Here is a 13,714-nt window from a genome sequence, read left to right as displayed (position 1 = left end):
GGCCAAACCATTTTAGTGTTGGGGGTTCTTGACCACAAGGACAATTAGTAAGAAAACAAATAACAAGCTTTTATGGAACTCAAATACTACATATTCTTTCCACAAATAGGCATATTTTGAAACATTTTGAAAAATGATTCCATAATTTAATGAGAATTAAAAAAAAAAAAAAATTCTTTCTTTTTTTCAAAAAAAGAAATAGAAGGGTTTTTTTCATTTTCTTCTTTCTTCACCAAAAAATTATATTAAAGTTTTTTTTTTCCCTTCCTCTTTTTTCCTATATTTTTCCTCTTTTTTCATCTTTTTCCGTTTTTTTTAAATCTTTTTTTCCTCTCTTTTCTCTTTCTTCCCTTTTTCTCTTTTTTCCCTATTTTTTCCTCTTTCCTCCTCCTTTTTCATCCTTTTCCTCCTTTTCTCTTCTTTTCCTCTTTTTTCTCCTCTTTCATCTGTTTTATTTATTTATGTCTTTTTTTATTCTCTATTTATTTACTTACTTACATCTTTATTATTTTTTTTTCATCTTCTCTTTTTTCTCCTTTTTCCCTATAAATATATATATATATATATATATATATATATATATATATATATATATATATATATATAATATAATATTTGTTTATTTATTTATTTATTTTTTTTTATTTTTTTCAGTTCTGGGCCCCCCCCTACCCTGGGCCCGGGACAACAGACCCGTTTGTCCCCCCCTATCGGCGGGCGTGATTATAATATTCTGCATGATTCCAGCCTCCCTCCACCCACCGTACTCGCCCATCACGGGCGGCGGCAGCAGCGGGCTGGTGAAGCTCCGCAGCGGGTGCGAGGGCCGCACGCAGGCCGTGGGGATGATGCGGGCGGAGGAGCTCCCTAACCCCGCCGAGGGCTCCTCTGGGGCGGGGACGGCCCCCGCGGCGGCCCCGGCGCCCCCCGGGACCTCCAGAGCGGCCGCCACGGAGACCCCCGGGACGGCGCCGACCAACGGCCCGGGAAGGAGCTCCACGGCCGGGCAGGAGGAACCGGGAAGCCCTGCGGCCGGAGCGGAGGAACCGGCCGGCGGAGGCGGCTGGAGGAGCGGGTTGCTGCTGCTGGAGACGTCCGAGGACAAGGCTGGGGGGGAGAGGAGATTATTGATTATTAATGATTAACCTTAATTAATCATTCAGAACAATAATTAGGTGGTTCTTAAGGAGAAATGTTTCAAAATAAGAGCTGAAATCACAACAACGAAGGACGTTCTTTCAAAATAAGAGCTGAATCCACATGTGTCAAACTAACAATGAAGGAAGTTATTTCAAAATAAGAGCTGAAATCACAACAACGAAGGACGTTCTTTCAAAATAAGAGCTGAATCCACATGTGTCAAACTAACAATGAAGGAAGTTATTTCAAAATAAAAGTTGAAATCACAACAAATGAGGACATTCTTTCAAAATAAAAGTAGGGGAAACATCCAATTAGGTGGTTCCTAATGAGAAACGTTTCAGAATAAAAGCTGATATCACAACTACGAAGGATGTTCTTTCAAAATAAAAGCTGAATCCACATGTGTCAAACTAACAAAGAAGGAAGTTCTTTCAAAATAAAAGCTGAATCCACAACAGCAGTCAAACCAACAATAAAGTACGTTCTTTCAAAATAAAAGCTGAAATCACAACAACGAAGGATTTTCCTTCAAAATAAAAGTTGAAATCACAACAACGAAGGAGTTTCCTTCTAAATAAAAGATGAAATCACAACAATGGAGGACATTCTTTCAAAATAATAGGAGGGCAAACATCCAATTAGGTGGTTCTTAATGAAACGCGTTTCAGAATAAAAGCTGATATCACAACTACGAAGGACGTTCTTTCAAAATAAAACTGAATCCACATGTGTCAAACTAACAATGACGGACGTTCTTTCAAAATAAAAGCTGAATCCACAACAATGAAGGCATTTCCTTCAAAATAAAAGCTGAAATCCCAACAACGAAGGAGTTTCCTTCAGAGTAAGAGCGTACCTGGTGCGTAGCGGTCCACCGTCAGGCTCGGGAAGGGCATCGGCCTCAGGCTGAACTTGCCGCGGCTGAAGCCGCAGGACGGCGACGGCAGGATGTCCAGCGCCGGCACCGGGATGGCGCTAACCACCGCTAGAAACAGAAAAGCAACAAAATAACTAAAAAAGGACGTTCTTTCAAAATAAAAGCTGAAATCAAAACAACGAAGGAAGTTCTTTCAAAATAAAAGCTGAAATCAAAACAACGAAGGAAGTTCTTTCAAAGTAAAAGCTGAAATCACAACAACAAAGGACATTCTTTCAAAGTAAAAGCTGAAATCACAACAACAAAGGAAGTTCTTTCAAAGTAAAAGCTGAAATCACAACAACAAAGGACATTCTTTCAAAGTAAAAGCTGAAATCACAACAACAAAGGCCGTTCTTTCAAAATAAAAGCTGAAATCACAACAATAAAGGACGTTCTTTCAAAATAAAAGCTGAAATGACAACAACGAAGGACGTTCTTTCAAAATAAAAGCTGAAATGACAACAACGAAGGACGTTTTTTTCAAAATAGAAGCTGAAATCACAAAACAAAGGAAATTCTTTCAAAATAAAAGTTGAAATCACAACAACGAAGGAAATCTTTCAAAATAAAAGCCGAAATCGCAACAACAAAGGACGTTCTTTCAAAGTAAAAGCTGAAATCAAAACAACGAAGGAAGTTCTTTCAAAATAAAAACTTGAATCACAGCAACAAAGTAAATGTAACTCACGTGTGTTTTTGGGCGGCGGCTCCAGCGGGATCATCATCTTTAGGCCCCGCCCCTTCCGGCTCCGCCCCGCCCCCCCTCGCTCCAGTGTGGAGGCCCCGCCCACCTCCTCCTCCTGCCCTAACTCCGCCCCCTTGGCGGCCATCTGGCCCTCGGATTGGCTGTGGGCCACCGAGGGGGTGGGGCCTCGCCCCGGGGGGGCGTGGCCTCCCAGCGAGGGGGCGTGGCCTCCCGCCGGCTTCATCTCCAGCATTTCCTCGTGGTGGATCCACAGGTCGGGGGGGCGGAGCTCCTTCTGGCTGCCGCGCCGCTTGCTAGCGCCGCCGCCGCTGCTGGCGCGCTTCCTGGAACAGGTGCATGCTGGGATTAGTAGTTTATAATCATAAAAGTGATAATAATAATTGTCAGTGTTTTAATGATGTCTGTACGATAAACCGTTGCCTAGCAACAAGCTTCCAAAATAAAATTGTTTCTTTTTTTAATTTAATTTAAAAAAGCTGAAAGCACAACAAAGAAGGAAGTTCCTTCAAAATAAAAGCTGAAAGCACAACAAAGAAGGGAGTTCTGTCAAAATAAAAGCTGAAAGCATAATAAAGAAGGAAGTTCTTTCAAAATAAAAGCCTTACTTCCTCTGCTGGGCGGAGGAGTGTCGGGTGCAGATCAGGGCGACGATCACCGTGACGACGGCGGTGACTCCGCCCACCGACACCACGACGACCACCAGCATGTTGCTCCGCCCCCTCTGGGGGGTCACGCTGCCGTGGGGAGGGGGGCGCATCTGGGCGGGGTCTGGGGGGGCAGGAAGTAGACAGGAAGTAGACAGGAAGTAGAAAGAAAGGAAACAGAATCAGCTTTATTGGCTAAGTTTGAACATTGCCCGACAAGGAATTTGATTCTGGTTATATATTATATATATAGGAAGGAAGGAAGGAAGGAAGGAAGGAAGGAAGGAAGGAAGGAAGGAAGGAAGGAAGGAAGGAAGGAGATATAAAGCAGAAAAGTAGGAAGGAAGTAGATAGGAAGTAGACAGGAAGTAGAAAGGAAGAATATAGGAAGGAATGAAGGAAGCAGCCAGGAAGTAGATAGGAAGCAGCCAGGAAGTAGTTAGGAAGCAGTTAGGAAGTAGCTAGGAAGCAGATAGGAAGAAGCCAGGAAGTAGCTAGGAAGCAGCTAGGAAGCAGACAGGAAGTAGCTAGGAAGTAGCTAGGAAGCAGCTAGGAAGTAGCCAGGACACAGAGGGAAGTAGCTAGGAAGCAGCCAGGAAGTAGCTAGGAAGTAGCTAGGAAGCAGCCAGGAAGTAGCTAGGAAGCAGCCATGAAGTAGCTAGTAAGTAGCTATGAAATAGCTAGGTAGTGGCTAGGAAGTAGCTAGGAAACAGACGGGAAGTAGCTAGGAAGTAGCTAGGAAGTAGCTAGGAAGCAGCTATGATGTAGCTAGGAAATAGCTAGGAAGCAGCTAGGAAGTAGCTAGGAAGCAGCTAGGAAGCAGCTAGTTAGCAGCTAGTTAGCAGCTAGGAAGTAGCTAGGAAGCAGCTAGGAAGCAGCTAGTTAGCAGTTAGGAAGCAGCTGGGAAGTAGCCAGGAAGCAGCTAGGAAGTATCCAGGAAGTAGCTAGGAAGCAGCTAGGAAATAGCCAGGAAGTAGCTAGGAAGTAGCTAGGAAGCAGCTAGGAAGTAGCTATGATGTAGCTAGGAAATAGCTAGGAAGCAGCTAGGAAGTAGCTAGGAAGCAGCTAGGAAGCAGCTAGTTAGCAGCTAGGAAGTAGCTATGAAGCAGATAGGAAGTAGCTAGGAAGTAGATAGGAAGAAGCTAGGAAGCAGCTAGGAAGCAGCTAGGAAGTAGCTAGGAAGCAGCTAGGAAGTAGCTAGGAAGCAGCTAAGAAGCAGCTAGGAAGCAGCTAGTTAGCAGCTAGGAAGTAGCTAGGAAGCAGATAGGAAGTAGCTAGGAAGTAGATAGAAAGTAGCTAGGAAGCAGCTAGGAAGTAGCTAGGAAGTAGCTAGGAAGTAGCCAGGAAACAGCTAGGAAGTAGTTAGGAAGCAGCCAGGAAGTAGCTAGGAAGCAGCTAGGAAGCAGCTAGGAAACAGCTAGGAAGTAGCTAGGAAGCAGCTAGGAAGCAGCTAGGAAGTGGCTACGTTACCGTTGATGCTACTCCGGTCCACCGCGTCGCTGTCCGACGGCCAGTAGCCGTTCTCTCCTCCACGACCTGGAAGACAGAAATGCATTATGGGGCAGAAAGAGTCCGGAATCTACCCGGCAACAAGAAAATTCATCTCCTGATTGGCCGAGAGAAAACTCCAGTTTATGACCCCCACAAATGTCGTAACTGTCCTTTAATCGATTTAATTCCACATGAATATGGAAGAATCGAGAGTCAAATCTCACCTTGATCGTTGGCCATCTTGTCTGGATGATCCGCTGAAGACGAGAGAAACAGAGGGATGAACAGATCTGATGAATGAATGAATGAATGAATGAATGAATGAATGAATGAATGAACCCCTCCCCCCTGAAGTCCAAATGTTAGAAAAAAGTCCAAATTTCAAGATTAATGTTGAAGAACAATTTCGAGAAAAAAGTCGAGAAAAAAGTCGAAATATTGAGAAAATTGTCCAGAAAAAAGTCAAAATTTCGACGAAAAAAGTCAAAATTCGAAAAAAAAGAGTCGAGAAACAAGTGGACACGAATGTATCTGAATGAATGAATGAATGAGTGAATGAGTGAGTGAATGAGTGAGTGAATGAATAAATGAGTGAGTGAATGAATGAGTGAATGAATGAGTGAATGAGAGAATGAGTTTATGAATGAATGAGTGAATGAATGAGTGAATGGATGAATGAGTGAATGAATGAGTTTATGAATGAGTGAATGAGTTAATGAATGAATGAGTGAATGAATGAATGAATGAGTGAGTGAGTGAGTGAGTGAATGAATGAGTGAATGAATGAGTGAGTGAATGAATGAGTGAATGAATGAATGAATGAGTGAATGAATGAGTGAATGAATGAATGAATGAGTGAATAGCCCGCCCCCCCATACCTCTGGCCGTGCGGAAGTGGGCGGGCTCCGACAGAGGCCCCGCCCCCTTGGCGTTCTTGGCCTGGATACGGAACCAGTAGCCGGCGTCGATGCTCAGGTCGGTTAGCTGGTGCGTTAGCCGGTCGCCCCCGACGACCGCCGTCGTCCAGCCGTCCAGGGGCGGGGCCTTGTCCGGGGGCGGGGCCTTGTCCGGGGGCGGGGCCTGTTCCCGCGTGTAGTACAGCACGTAGCTGGTGACGCGGCCGTTAGCCTCCGCCGGCGGCTGCCAGCTAACGAGGACGGCCCGCGGACGACCCTCGCGCCCGATCACCGTCAGGTCCTTGGGGGCCGAGCCGGGCGCTAGCGGGAGAAAAGAAGAGAAAACCGGAGAAATGAAGAGAAAACCGGAGAAATGAAGAGAAAAACGGAGAAATGAAGAGAAAAATGGAGAAATGAAGAGAAAAAAGGAGAAATGAAGAGAAAAATGGAGAAATGAAGAGAAAAACGGAGAAATGAAGAGAAAAACTGAGAAATGAAGAGAAAAATGGAGAAATGAAGAGAAAAAGGAGAAATGAAGAGAAAAATGGAGAAATGAAGAGAAAAACGGAGAAATGAAGAGAAAAATGGAGAAATGAAGAGAAAAACTGAGAAATAAAGGGAAAATTTGAGAAATTAAGAGAAAAATTGAGAAATGAAGAGAAAATTTGAGAAATGAAGAGAAAATTTGAGAAATGAAGAGAAAAACGGAGAAATGAAGAGAAAAACTGAGAAATGAAGAGAAAAATGGAGAAATGAAGAGAAAAATGGAGAAATGAAGAGAAAAAGGAGAAATGAAGAGAAAAAAGGAGAAATGAAGAGAAAAATGGAGAAATGAAGAGAAAAATGGAGAAATGAAAAGAAAAAAGGAGAAATGAAGAGAAAAAAGGAGAAATGAAGAGAAAAAATTAGAAATGAAGAGAAAAACAGAAATGAAGAGAAAAAATGGAGAAATGAAGAGAAAAAATGAGAAATGAAGAGAAAAAAGGAGAAATGAAGAGAAAAAAGGAGAAATGAAGAGAAAAAATGGAAAAATGAAGAGAAAAAATGGAGAAATGAAGAGGAAAAAATGGAGAAATGAAGAGGAAAAAATGAGAAATGAAGAGAAAAATGGAGAAATGAAGAGAAAAAAATGGAGAAATGAAGAGGAAAAAATGAGAAATGAAGAGAAAAATGGAGAAATGAAGAGAAAAAATGGAGAAATGAAGAGAAAAAATGGAGAAATGAAGAGAAAAATTGAGAAATGAAGAGAAAAACGGAAAATTAAGAGAAAAACTGAGAAATGAAGAGAAAAATGCAGACACACACACACACACACACACACACACACACACACACACACACACACACACACACACACACACACACACACACACACACACACAGGCAGGTGGAAGCAGCAGCGTCGTCCCTAGCCTACCTGCTTCGTAGGTGCTAGCGTGCGCCGTCATGCTCCACGTGCTGGACCTGCGACCTTTGGTCACCATGACGGCGAACTCGTACATGGCGTTGGGTTTGAGCCCGGTGACGGTGTGACTGAGCGCCGTCGTGTCGGCCGACTGGGAAAGAAAGAGAAGAGAATAAGGGCAGGAGGAAAATAAAATAATATTTTAGAGGAGGAAGACTTTTTTTCATTATGCACGTCGAAATGTCGAGAAAAAAGCCAAATGTCGAGATTAACGTTGCAGTACAATTTCAAGAAAAATTTTGTAAACTTTAAACTTGTAAAAAGGAAAACATGGGAAAACATCTTTTTTGTTGTTTTCTTATTAAATCGCATTGTTTTTCAAAAAAATTAATTGGGTTGTTTGAAAAAACGAATTTCTCGAAATTTTGACTTTTTTCTTGAAATTTTGACTTTTTTTCTCCAAATTATGACTTTTTTCTCCAAATTTTCAACTTCTTTCTCAACATTTCAACTTTTTTCTCAAAATCTTCTCTTTTTTCTCCTAATTTCGACATTTTTTCTCCAAATTGTGACTTTTTTTCTCCAAATTTCTACTTTTTTCTGGAAATTTCTACTTTTTTCTCGAAATTTGGACTTTTTTCACGAAATTTCTACTTCATTCTTGAAATTTTGACTTCTTTTTCTCGAAATTTCAACTTTTTTTTCTTGACATTTCGACTTTTTTCTCGGAGTGCACAATAAAAAAAATCTTCCCCTCTCAAATATTTTCAAATAAACGTTTTAAATAGAAACGTCCTCGGCTACCTTGTACTTGCCGCCGGGCGAGAAGCTGCTCCGCCACTTGACGGAGTAGAAGCGCGGCGTGTCGGCGGCGGCCATCTTGGCGGCCATCTTGGGAATCTTCCCGCCCGAGTTGTCGGCCCAGGAGACGCGGACGGAGTCTGAGCTTAGCGCCGCCGCTAGCACGCCCACGGGCGGGATCATGGGGGCGGAGTCGGGCGGGGGTGAGGGGGCGGAGTCAAACAGGTGGAACAGGTCCGAGTCCAGCAGGGGGTCACCGGGGTCTGGGCCAATCAGAGAGCAGATACTTCAGTACAAAATAAAAGAGTAAAAAAAAAAGGCACTTTTTTTCCAATATTTCTTTATTTCAGTTTTTTATTTAATAATTAATTATTTATTTCATGTTGAAATTTATATTTAAAATAGTTTATTTTTTTTTATTTTTTATTTCAGGTTGACTTGTAAAAATGTCATATTTATTTCAGTAATAATAATAATAATAATAATACGATTAAGTATAGTAATAATAATACGATAAAATATAGTACGATCAAATACAGTACGATAAAATACGATACGATAAAATATGAGTAATTACGATATAATACGATATTGTACAATATAGTACAAAATAGTACAATATAATATGATATAATACAATATAGTACGATATAATATGAAATAGTACAATAAAATATGCATAATATACAACATACTATGATATAAGATATAGTACGATTTAGTACGATATAATACGAAATAGTACGATATAATACGAAATAGTACGATATAGTACGATATAATACGATATATTACGATATAATACGATATAGTACAATATAATGCGATATATTACGATAACAACGATATTGTACGATAAAATACGATATAATACAAAATAGTACAATATAATATGATACAATACGATATAGTAGGATAAAATACGATATAGTACGATTTAGTACGATATGATACAAAATAGTACGATATAATACGATATATCACGATAATAACGATATTATACGATATAATACAATAAAATACAATACGATATAGTACGATATAATAAGATATATTACGATAATAATGATATTATACGATATAGTACGATATAATACGAAATAGTACAATATAATACGATATATTACGATAACAACGATATTGTACGATAAAATACGATATAATACGAAATAGTACAATATAATATGATAAAATACGACATAGTACGATTTAGTACGATATAATACAAAATAGTACAATATAATACGATATATTACAATAATAACGATATTGTACGATAAAATACGACATCACTTAACTTCATTCAAATACAATAAAATACACTTGTAAAGAATAATAACAACAACAACAACAACAACAACAACAACACAGAATTGTGGGTTAATCGTACCGGCTAGCGAGCGCGTCACAGCGCTCTCGTACAGCGGAACTCCCTCCCCCGCGTTGTTGAAAGCCTTTAGGGAGATGACGTAGTGGGAGCTGGGCTCTAAGGGACCACACGGAGAGACGGGTCAGTGGAGAGGACAGCCCATAACACACCAAGACCCCGGAGCCCCTCCCCCCATTTAGTTTATTTGGAATTTTTCATTCCTTTTTATTATGTGATGATAACGCTAAAGTTAGCTAAAGCTAAAGTCGCGACCATATTGCAATTTTGAAAAAAGTCAAAATGTCGAGAAAAAGTCCAAATGTCGAGAAAAAAGTCAAAATGTCGAGAAAAAAGTCAAAATGTCAAGAAAAAAGTCGACATGTTGAGAAAAAAGTCGAAATGCCGAGAAAAAAGTCGAAATGTCGAGAAAAAGTCCAAATGTCGAGAAAAAAGTCAAAATGTCGAGAAAAAAGTCGAAATGTCGAGAAAAAGTCCAAATGTCGAGAAAAAAGTCAAAATGTCGAGAAAGAAGTCAAAATGTCGAGAAAGAAGTTGAAATGTCGAGAAAAAGTTGAAAAAAAAGTCAAAATTTTGAGAAAAAAGTCAAAATGTCGAGAAAAAAGTCCAAATGTCGAGAAAAAGTCCAAATGTCGAGAAAAAAGTCAAAATGTCGAGAAAGAAGTTGAAATGTCGAGAAAAAGTTGAAAAAAAAGTCAAAATTTTGAGAAAAAAGTCAAAATGTCGAGAAAAAGTCCAAATGTCGAGAAAAAAGTCAAAATGTCTAGAAAAAAGGCAAAATGTCTAGAAAAAAGGCAAAATGTCAAGAAAAAAGTCAAAATGTCGAGAAAAAGTCGAAATGTTGAGAAAAAAGTCGAAATGTCGAGAAAAAAGTCAAAATGTCGAGAAAGAAGTTGAAAAAAAAGTCAAAATTTTGAGAAAAAAGTCAAAATGTCAAGAAAAAAGTCGAAATGTCGAGAAAAAAGTTGAAATGTTGAGATAAAAGTCAAAATGTCGAGAAAAAAATCAAACTTTTAAAAAAAAAGTCGAAATGTTGAGAAAAAAGTCAAAATGTCAAGAAAAAAGTCGAAATGTTGAGAAAAAAGTCGAAATGTCGAGAAAAAAGTCGAAATGTTGAGAAAAAAGTCGAAATGCCGAGAAAAAAGTCCAAATGTCGAGAAAAAAGTCAAAATGTCGAGAAAGAAGTTGAAATGTCGAGAAAAAGTTGAAAAAAAAGTCAAAATTTTGAGAAAAAAGTCAAACTTTTGAGAAAAAAGTCAAAATGTCGAGAAAAAAAGTCAAAATGTCGAGAAAAAAGTCAAACTTTTGAGAAAAAAGTCGAAATGTCGAGAAAAAAAAGTCGAAATGTCGAGAAAAAAGTCCAAATTTTGAGAAAAAAGTCGAAATGTCAAGAAAAAAAAGTCGAAATGTTGAGAAAAAAGTCAAAATGTCGAGAAAAAAGTTGAATTGTCGAGAAAAAAGTCGAAATGTCGAGAAAAAAGTCGAAAAAAGAGTCTAGGTTGGACGATACTATATAAATCACTTTTTCGTGCAGAATGTCGGTTGGTAGAGTGGGAGAAACAGTAAAAAATAACCCAAATCTTTATTTGTAACTCGAGCTCATGGCCAAACCGTAAAAAGGAGACAAATAATTTTTCTCAGTCAAAAGTGTTACCGTGGCAACGCTAGCAGCTAGCAAGTAAAAAAAAGGGTGAAAATTTTCACACTTGTTGCTCGGCCAAACTTTATCTTAGAGACATCGTTCAAATTTACAAACACTCAGCCCGATTGGCACTAACCTCACCATGCTAATTTTTACATTTTTCGCAATATTTAACATTCAACTTTTTTTTTCAACATTCAACTTTTTTCTCGACATTTCAACGTTTTTCTCCAAGTATTTTTTACCCACCTAGCCTCTCGATGGCGTAGTAGTATTTTTTACCCACCTAGCCTCTCGATGGCGTAGTAGTATTTTTTACCCACCCAGCCTCTCGATGGCGTAGTAGTATTTTTTACCCACCTAGCCTCTCGATGGCGTAGTAGTATTTTTTACCCACCTAGCCTCTCGATGGCGTAGTAGTATTTTTTACCCACCTAGCCTCTCGATGGCGTAGTAGTATTTTTTACCCACCTAGCCTCTCGATGGCGTAGTAGTATTTTTTACCCACCTAGCCTCTCGATGGCGTAGTAGTATTTTTACCCACCTAGCTTCTCGATGGCGTAGTAGTATTTTTTACCCACCTAGCTTCTCGATGGCGTAGTAGCGCTGCTTGCCGTCGACTCGCACCGTGTCGGCGTACGGACTCCCGACGCCGTAGCCGATGATGTAGCCGCGGACGAGCACGCCGGGCCGGAGGGGCGGAGTCCACGACATCACGATGCTGCGGGGGAGGGGCCTCACGTGGAGGGACGAGGGCTGGTCCGGGACCTGGCTCTCTGGGGGCGGGGCATAGGGAGGGGGCGGGGTTTAGGAAGAGAGGGAGGGGTTTGGGAGGGAGGGGGCGGGGTTTAGGGACAATAAATAAATAATAATAATAATACGATCAAATACAGAACAATAAAATAGGATACGATAAAATATGATATACTACGATATAATACGATATAGTACAATATACTACAAGATAGTACAATATAATACGATACAATACGATATAGTACGATATGCTACGATATAGTACGATATACTACGATATAGTACGATATACTAGGATATAGTACGATATAGTACAATATACTATGATATAGTACAATATACTACGATATACCATGATATAGTACAATATAGTACAAAATAGTACGAGATATTACGATACAATAATATATAGTACTATAAAATATGATATAGTACGATAAAATACAATATAGTACGATTTAGTACTATATAATACAAAACAGTACGATAATAACGATATATCATTTTTTTCTAACATCACTTAAACTGAATTAAAATACAATAAAATACACTTGTAAATATTAAAAATAATAAGGATAATAATAATGGATGGATGATGAATGGGTGAATGATGAATGGATGAATGTTTGAATGATGAATGGATGAATGATGAATGGATGAATGGATGAATGATGAATGGATGAATGATGAATGGGTGAATGATGAATGGGTGAATGATGAATGGATGAATGTTTGAATGATGAATGGATGAATGGGTGAATGATGAATGGATGAATGGGTGAATGATGAATGGGTGAATGATGAATGGGTGAATGATGAATGGATGAATGATGAATGGGTGAATGATGAATGGGTGAATGATGAATGGATGAATGTTTGAATGATGAATGGATGAATGGGTGAATGATGAATGGATGAATGATGAATGGATGAATGATGAATGGTGAATGGATGAATGGGTGAATGATGAATGGGTGAATGATGAATGGATGAATGATGAATGGATGAATGATGAATGGATGAATGTTTGAATGATGAATGGATGAATGATGAATGGATGAATGATGAATGGGTGAATGATGAATGGGTGAATGATGAATGGATGAATGTTTGAATGATGAATGGATGAATGGGTGAATGATGAATGGATGAATGATGAATGGATGAATGATGAATGGTGAATGGATGAATGGGTGAATGATGAATGGGTGAATGATGAATGGATGAATGATGAATGGATGAATGATGAATGGTGAATGGATGAATGGGTGAATGATGAATGGATGAATGATGAATGGATGAATGATGAATGGTGAATGGGTGATGGATGATGAATGGATGAATGGTGAATGGGTGAATATCTACCGTCCAGGTCGTTCTCCGGAGTCTCTGCTTCCGTCCAATCACTGGCCGGTCCGGTTCCGTTGACCGTCATGGCCGACACCTGGAAGCTGTAACGGCTGCCCTTCTCCAGACCTGGCACACATTTATACACAAGTATATTATATATATATATATATATATATATATATATATATATATATATATATATATATATATATATATATATATATATATATATATATATATATATATACACACACACATACACACATGTGTACGGACACTGTTTTCACCATTGTAGTTTTCATTTGTTTTGTTTTAACTGAATCATATACGGTGGATTTTAACCCTTGTGCTGTCTTCAGGTCAAGGAAGAAGGGAGGAAAGAAAGAAGGGAGGAAAGAAGGAAGGAAGAAAGAAAAGAAGGAAGGAAGGAAGGAAGGAAGGAAGGAAGGAAGGAAGGAAGGAAGGAAGGAAGGAAGGAAGGAAGGAAGGAAGGAAGGAAGGAAGGAAGGAAGGAAGGAAGGGAGAAAATAAATAAAGGAAGGAAGGAAGGGAAAAAAGAAGGAAGGAAAGAAGG

At 39.4% G+C, this 13,714-nt stretch overlaps 1 protein-coding gene across 2 annotated transcripts in view; it reads right to left on the bottom strand.

Moving 5' to 3' along the window:
* The window catches only part of dcc (DCC netrin 1 receptor), an 83,237-nt gene that overhangs the window by 5,971 nt on the left and 63,552 nt on the right, over positions 1 to 13,714 (bottom strand). For both annotated transcript variants that reach the window (XM_061733608.1, XM_061733609.1), the window contains exons 14-25: positions 13,156 to 13,266; positions 11,616 to 11,810; positions 9,396 to 9,491; positions 8,009 to 8,268; positions 7,217 to 7,355; positions 5,782 to 6,120; positions 5,128 to 5,160; positions 4,883 to 4,948; positions 3,374 to 3,536; positions 2,751 to 3,091; positions 2,000 to 2,128; positions 763 to 1,107 (exon numbers count right to left, since the gene is read on the bottom strand). In XM_061733608.1, the coding sequence (XP_061589592.1) occupies positions 763 to 1,107; positions 2,000 to 2,128; positions 2,751 to 3,091; positions 3,374 to 3,536; positions 4,883 to 4,948; positions 5,128 to 5,160; positions 5,782 to 6,120; positions 7,217 to 7,355; positions 8,009 to 8,268; positions 9,396 to 9,491; positions 11,616 to 11,810; positions 13,156 to 13,266 (2,217 nt within the window). The remainder of the gene's footprint in view (positions 1 to 762; positions 1,108 to 1,999; positions 2,129 to 2,750; positions 3,092 to 3,373; positions 3,537 to 4,882; positions 4,949 to 5,127; positions 5,161 to 5,781; positions 6,121 to 7,216; positions 7,356 to 8,008; positions 8,269 to 9,395; positions 9,492 to 11,615; positions 11,811 to 13,155; positions 13,267 to 13,714) is intronic.

This window comes from Cololabis saira, chromosome 11 (assembly GCF_033807715.1).
Source record: "Cololabis saira isolate AMF1-May2022 chromosome 11, fColSai1.1, whole genome shotgun sequence".
Taxonomy (NCBI): domain Eukaryota; kingdom Metazoa; phylum Chordata; class Actinopteri; order Beloniformes; family Belonidae; genus Cololabis; species Cololabis saira.
This window is presented reverse-complemented; position numbering and strand designations above follow the sequence as displayed.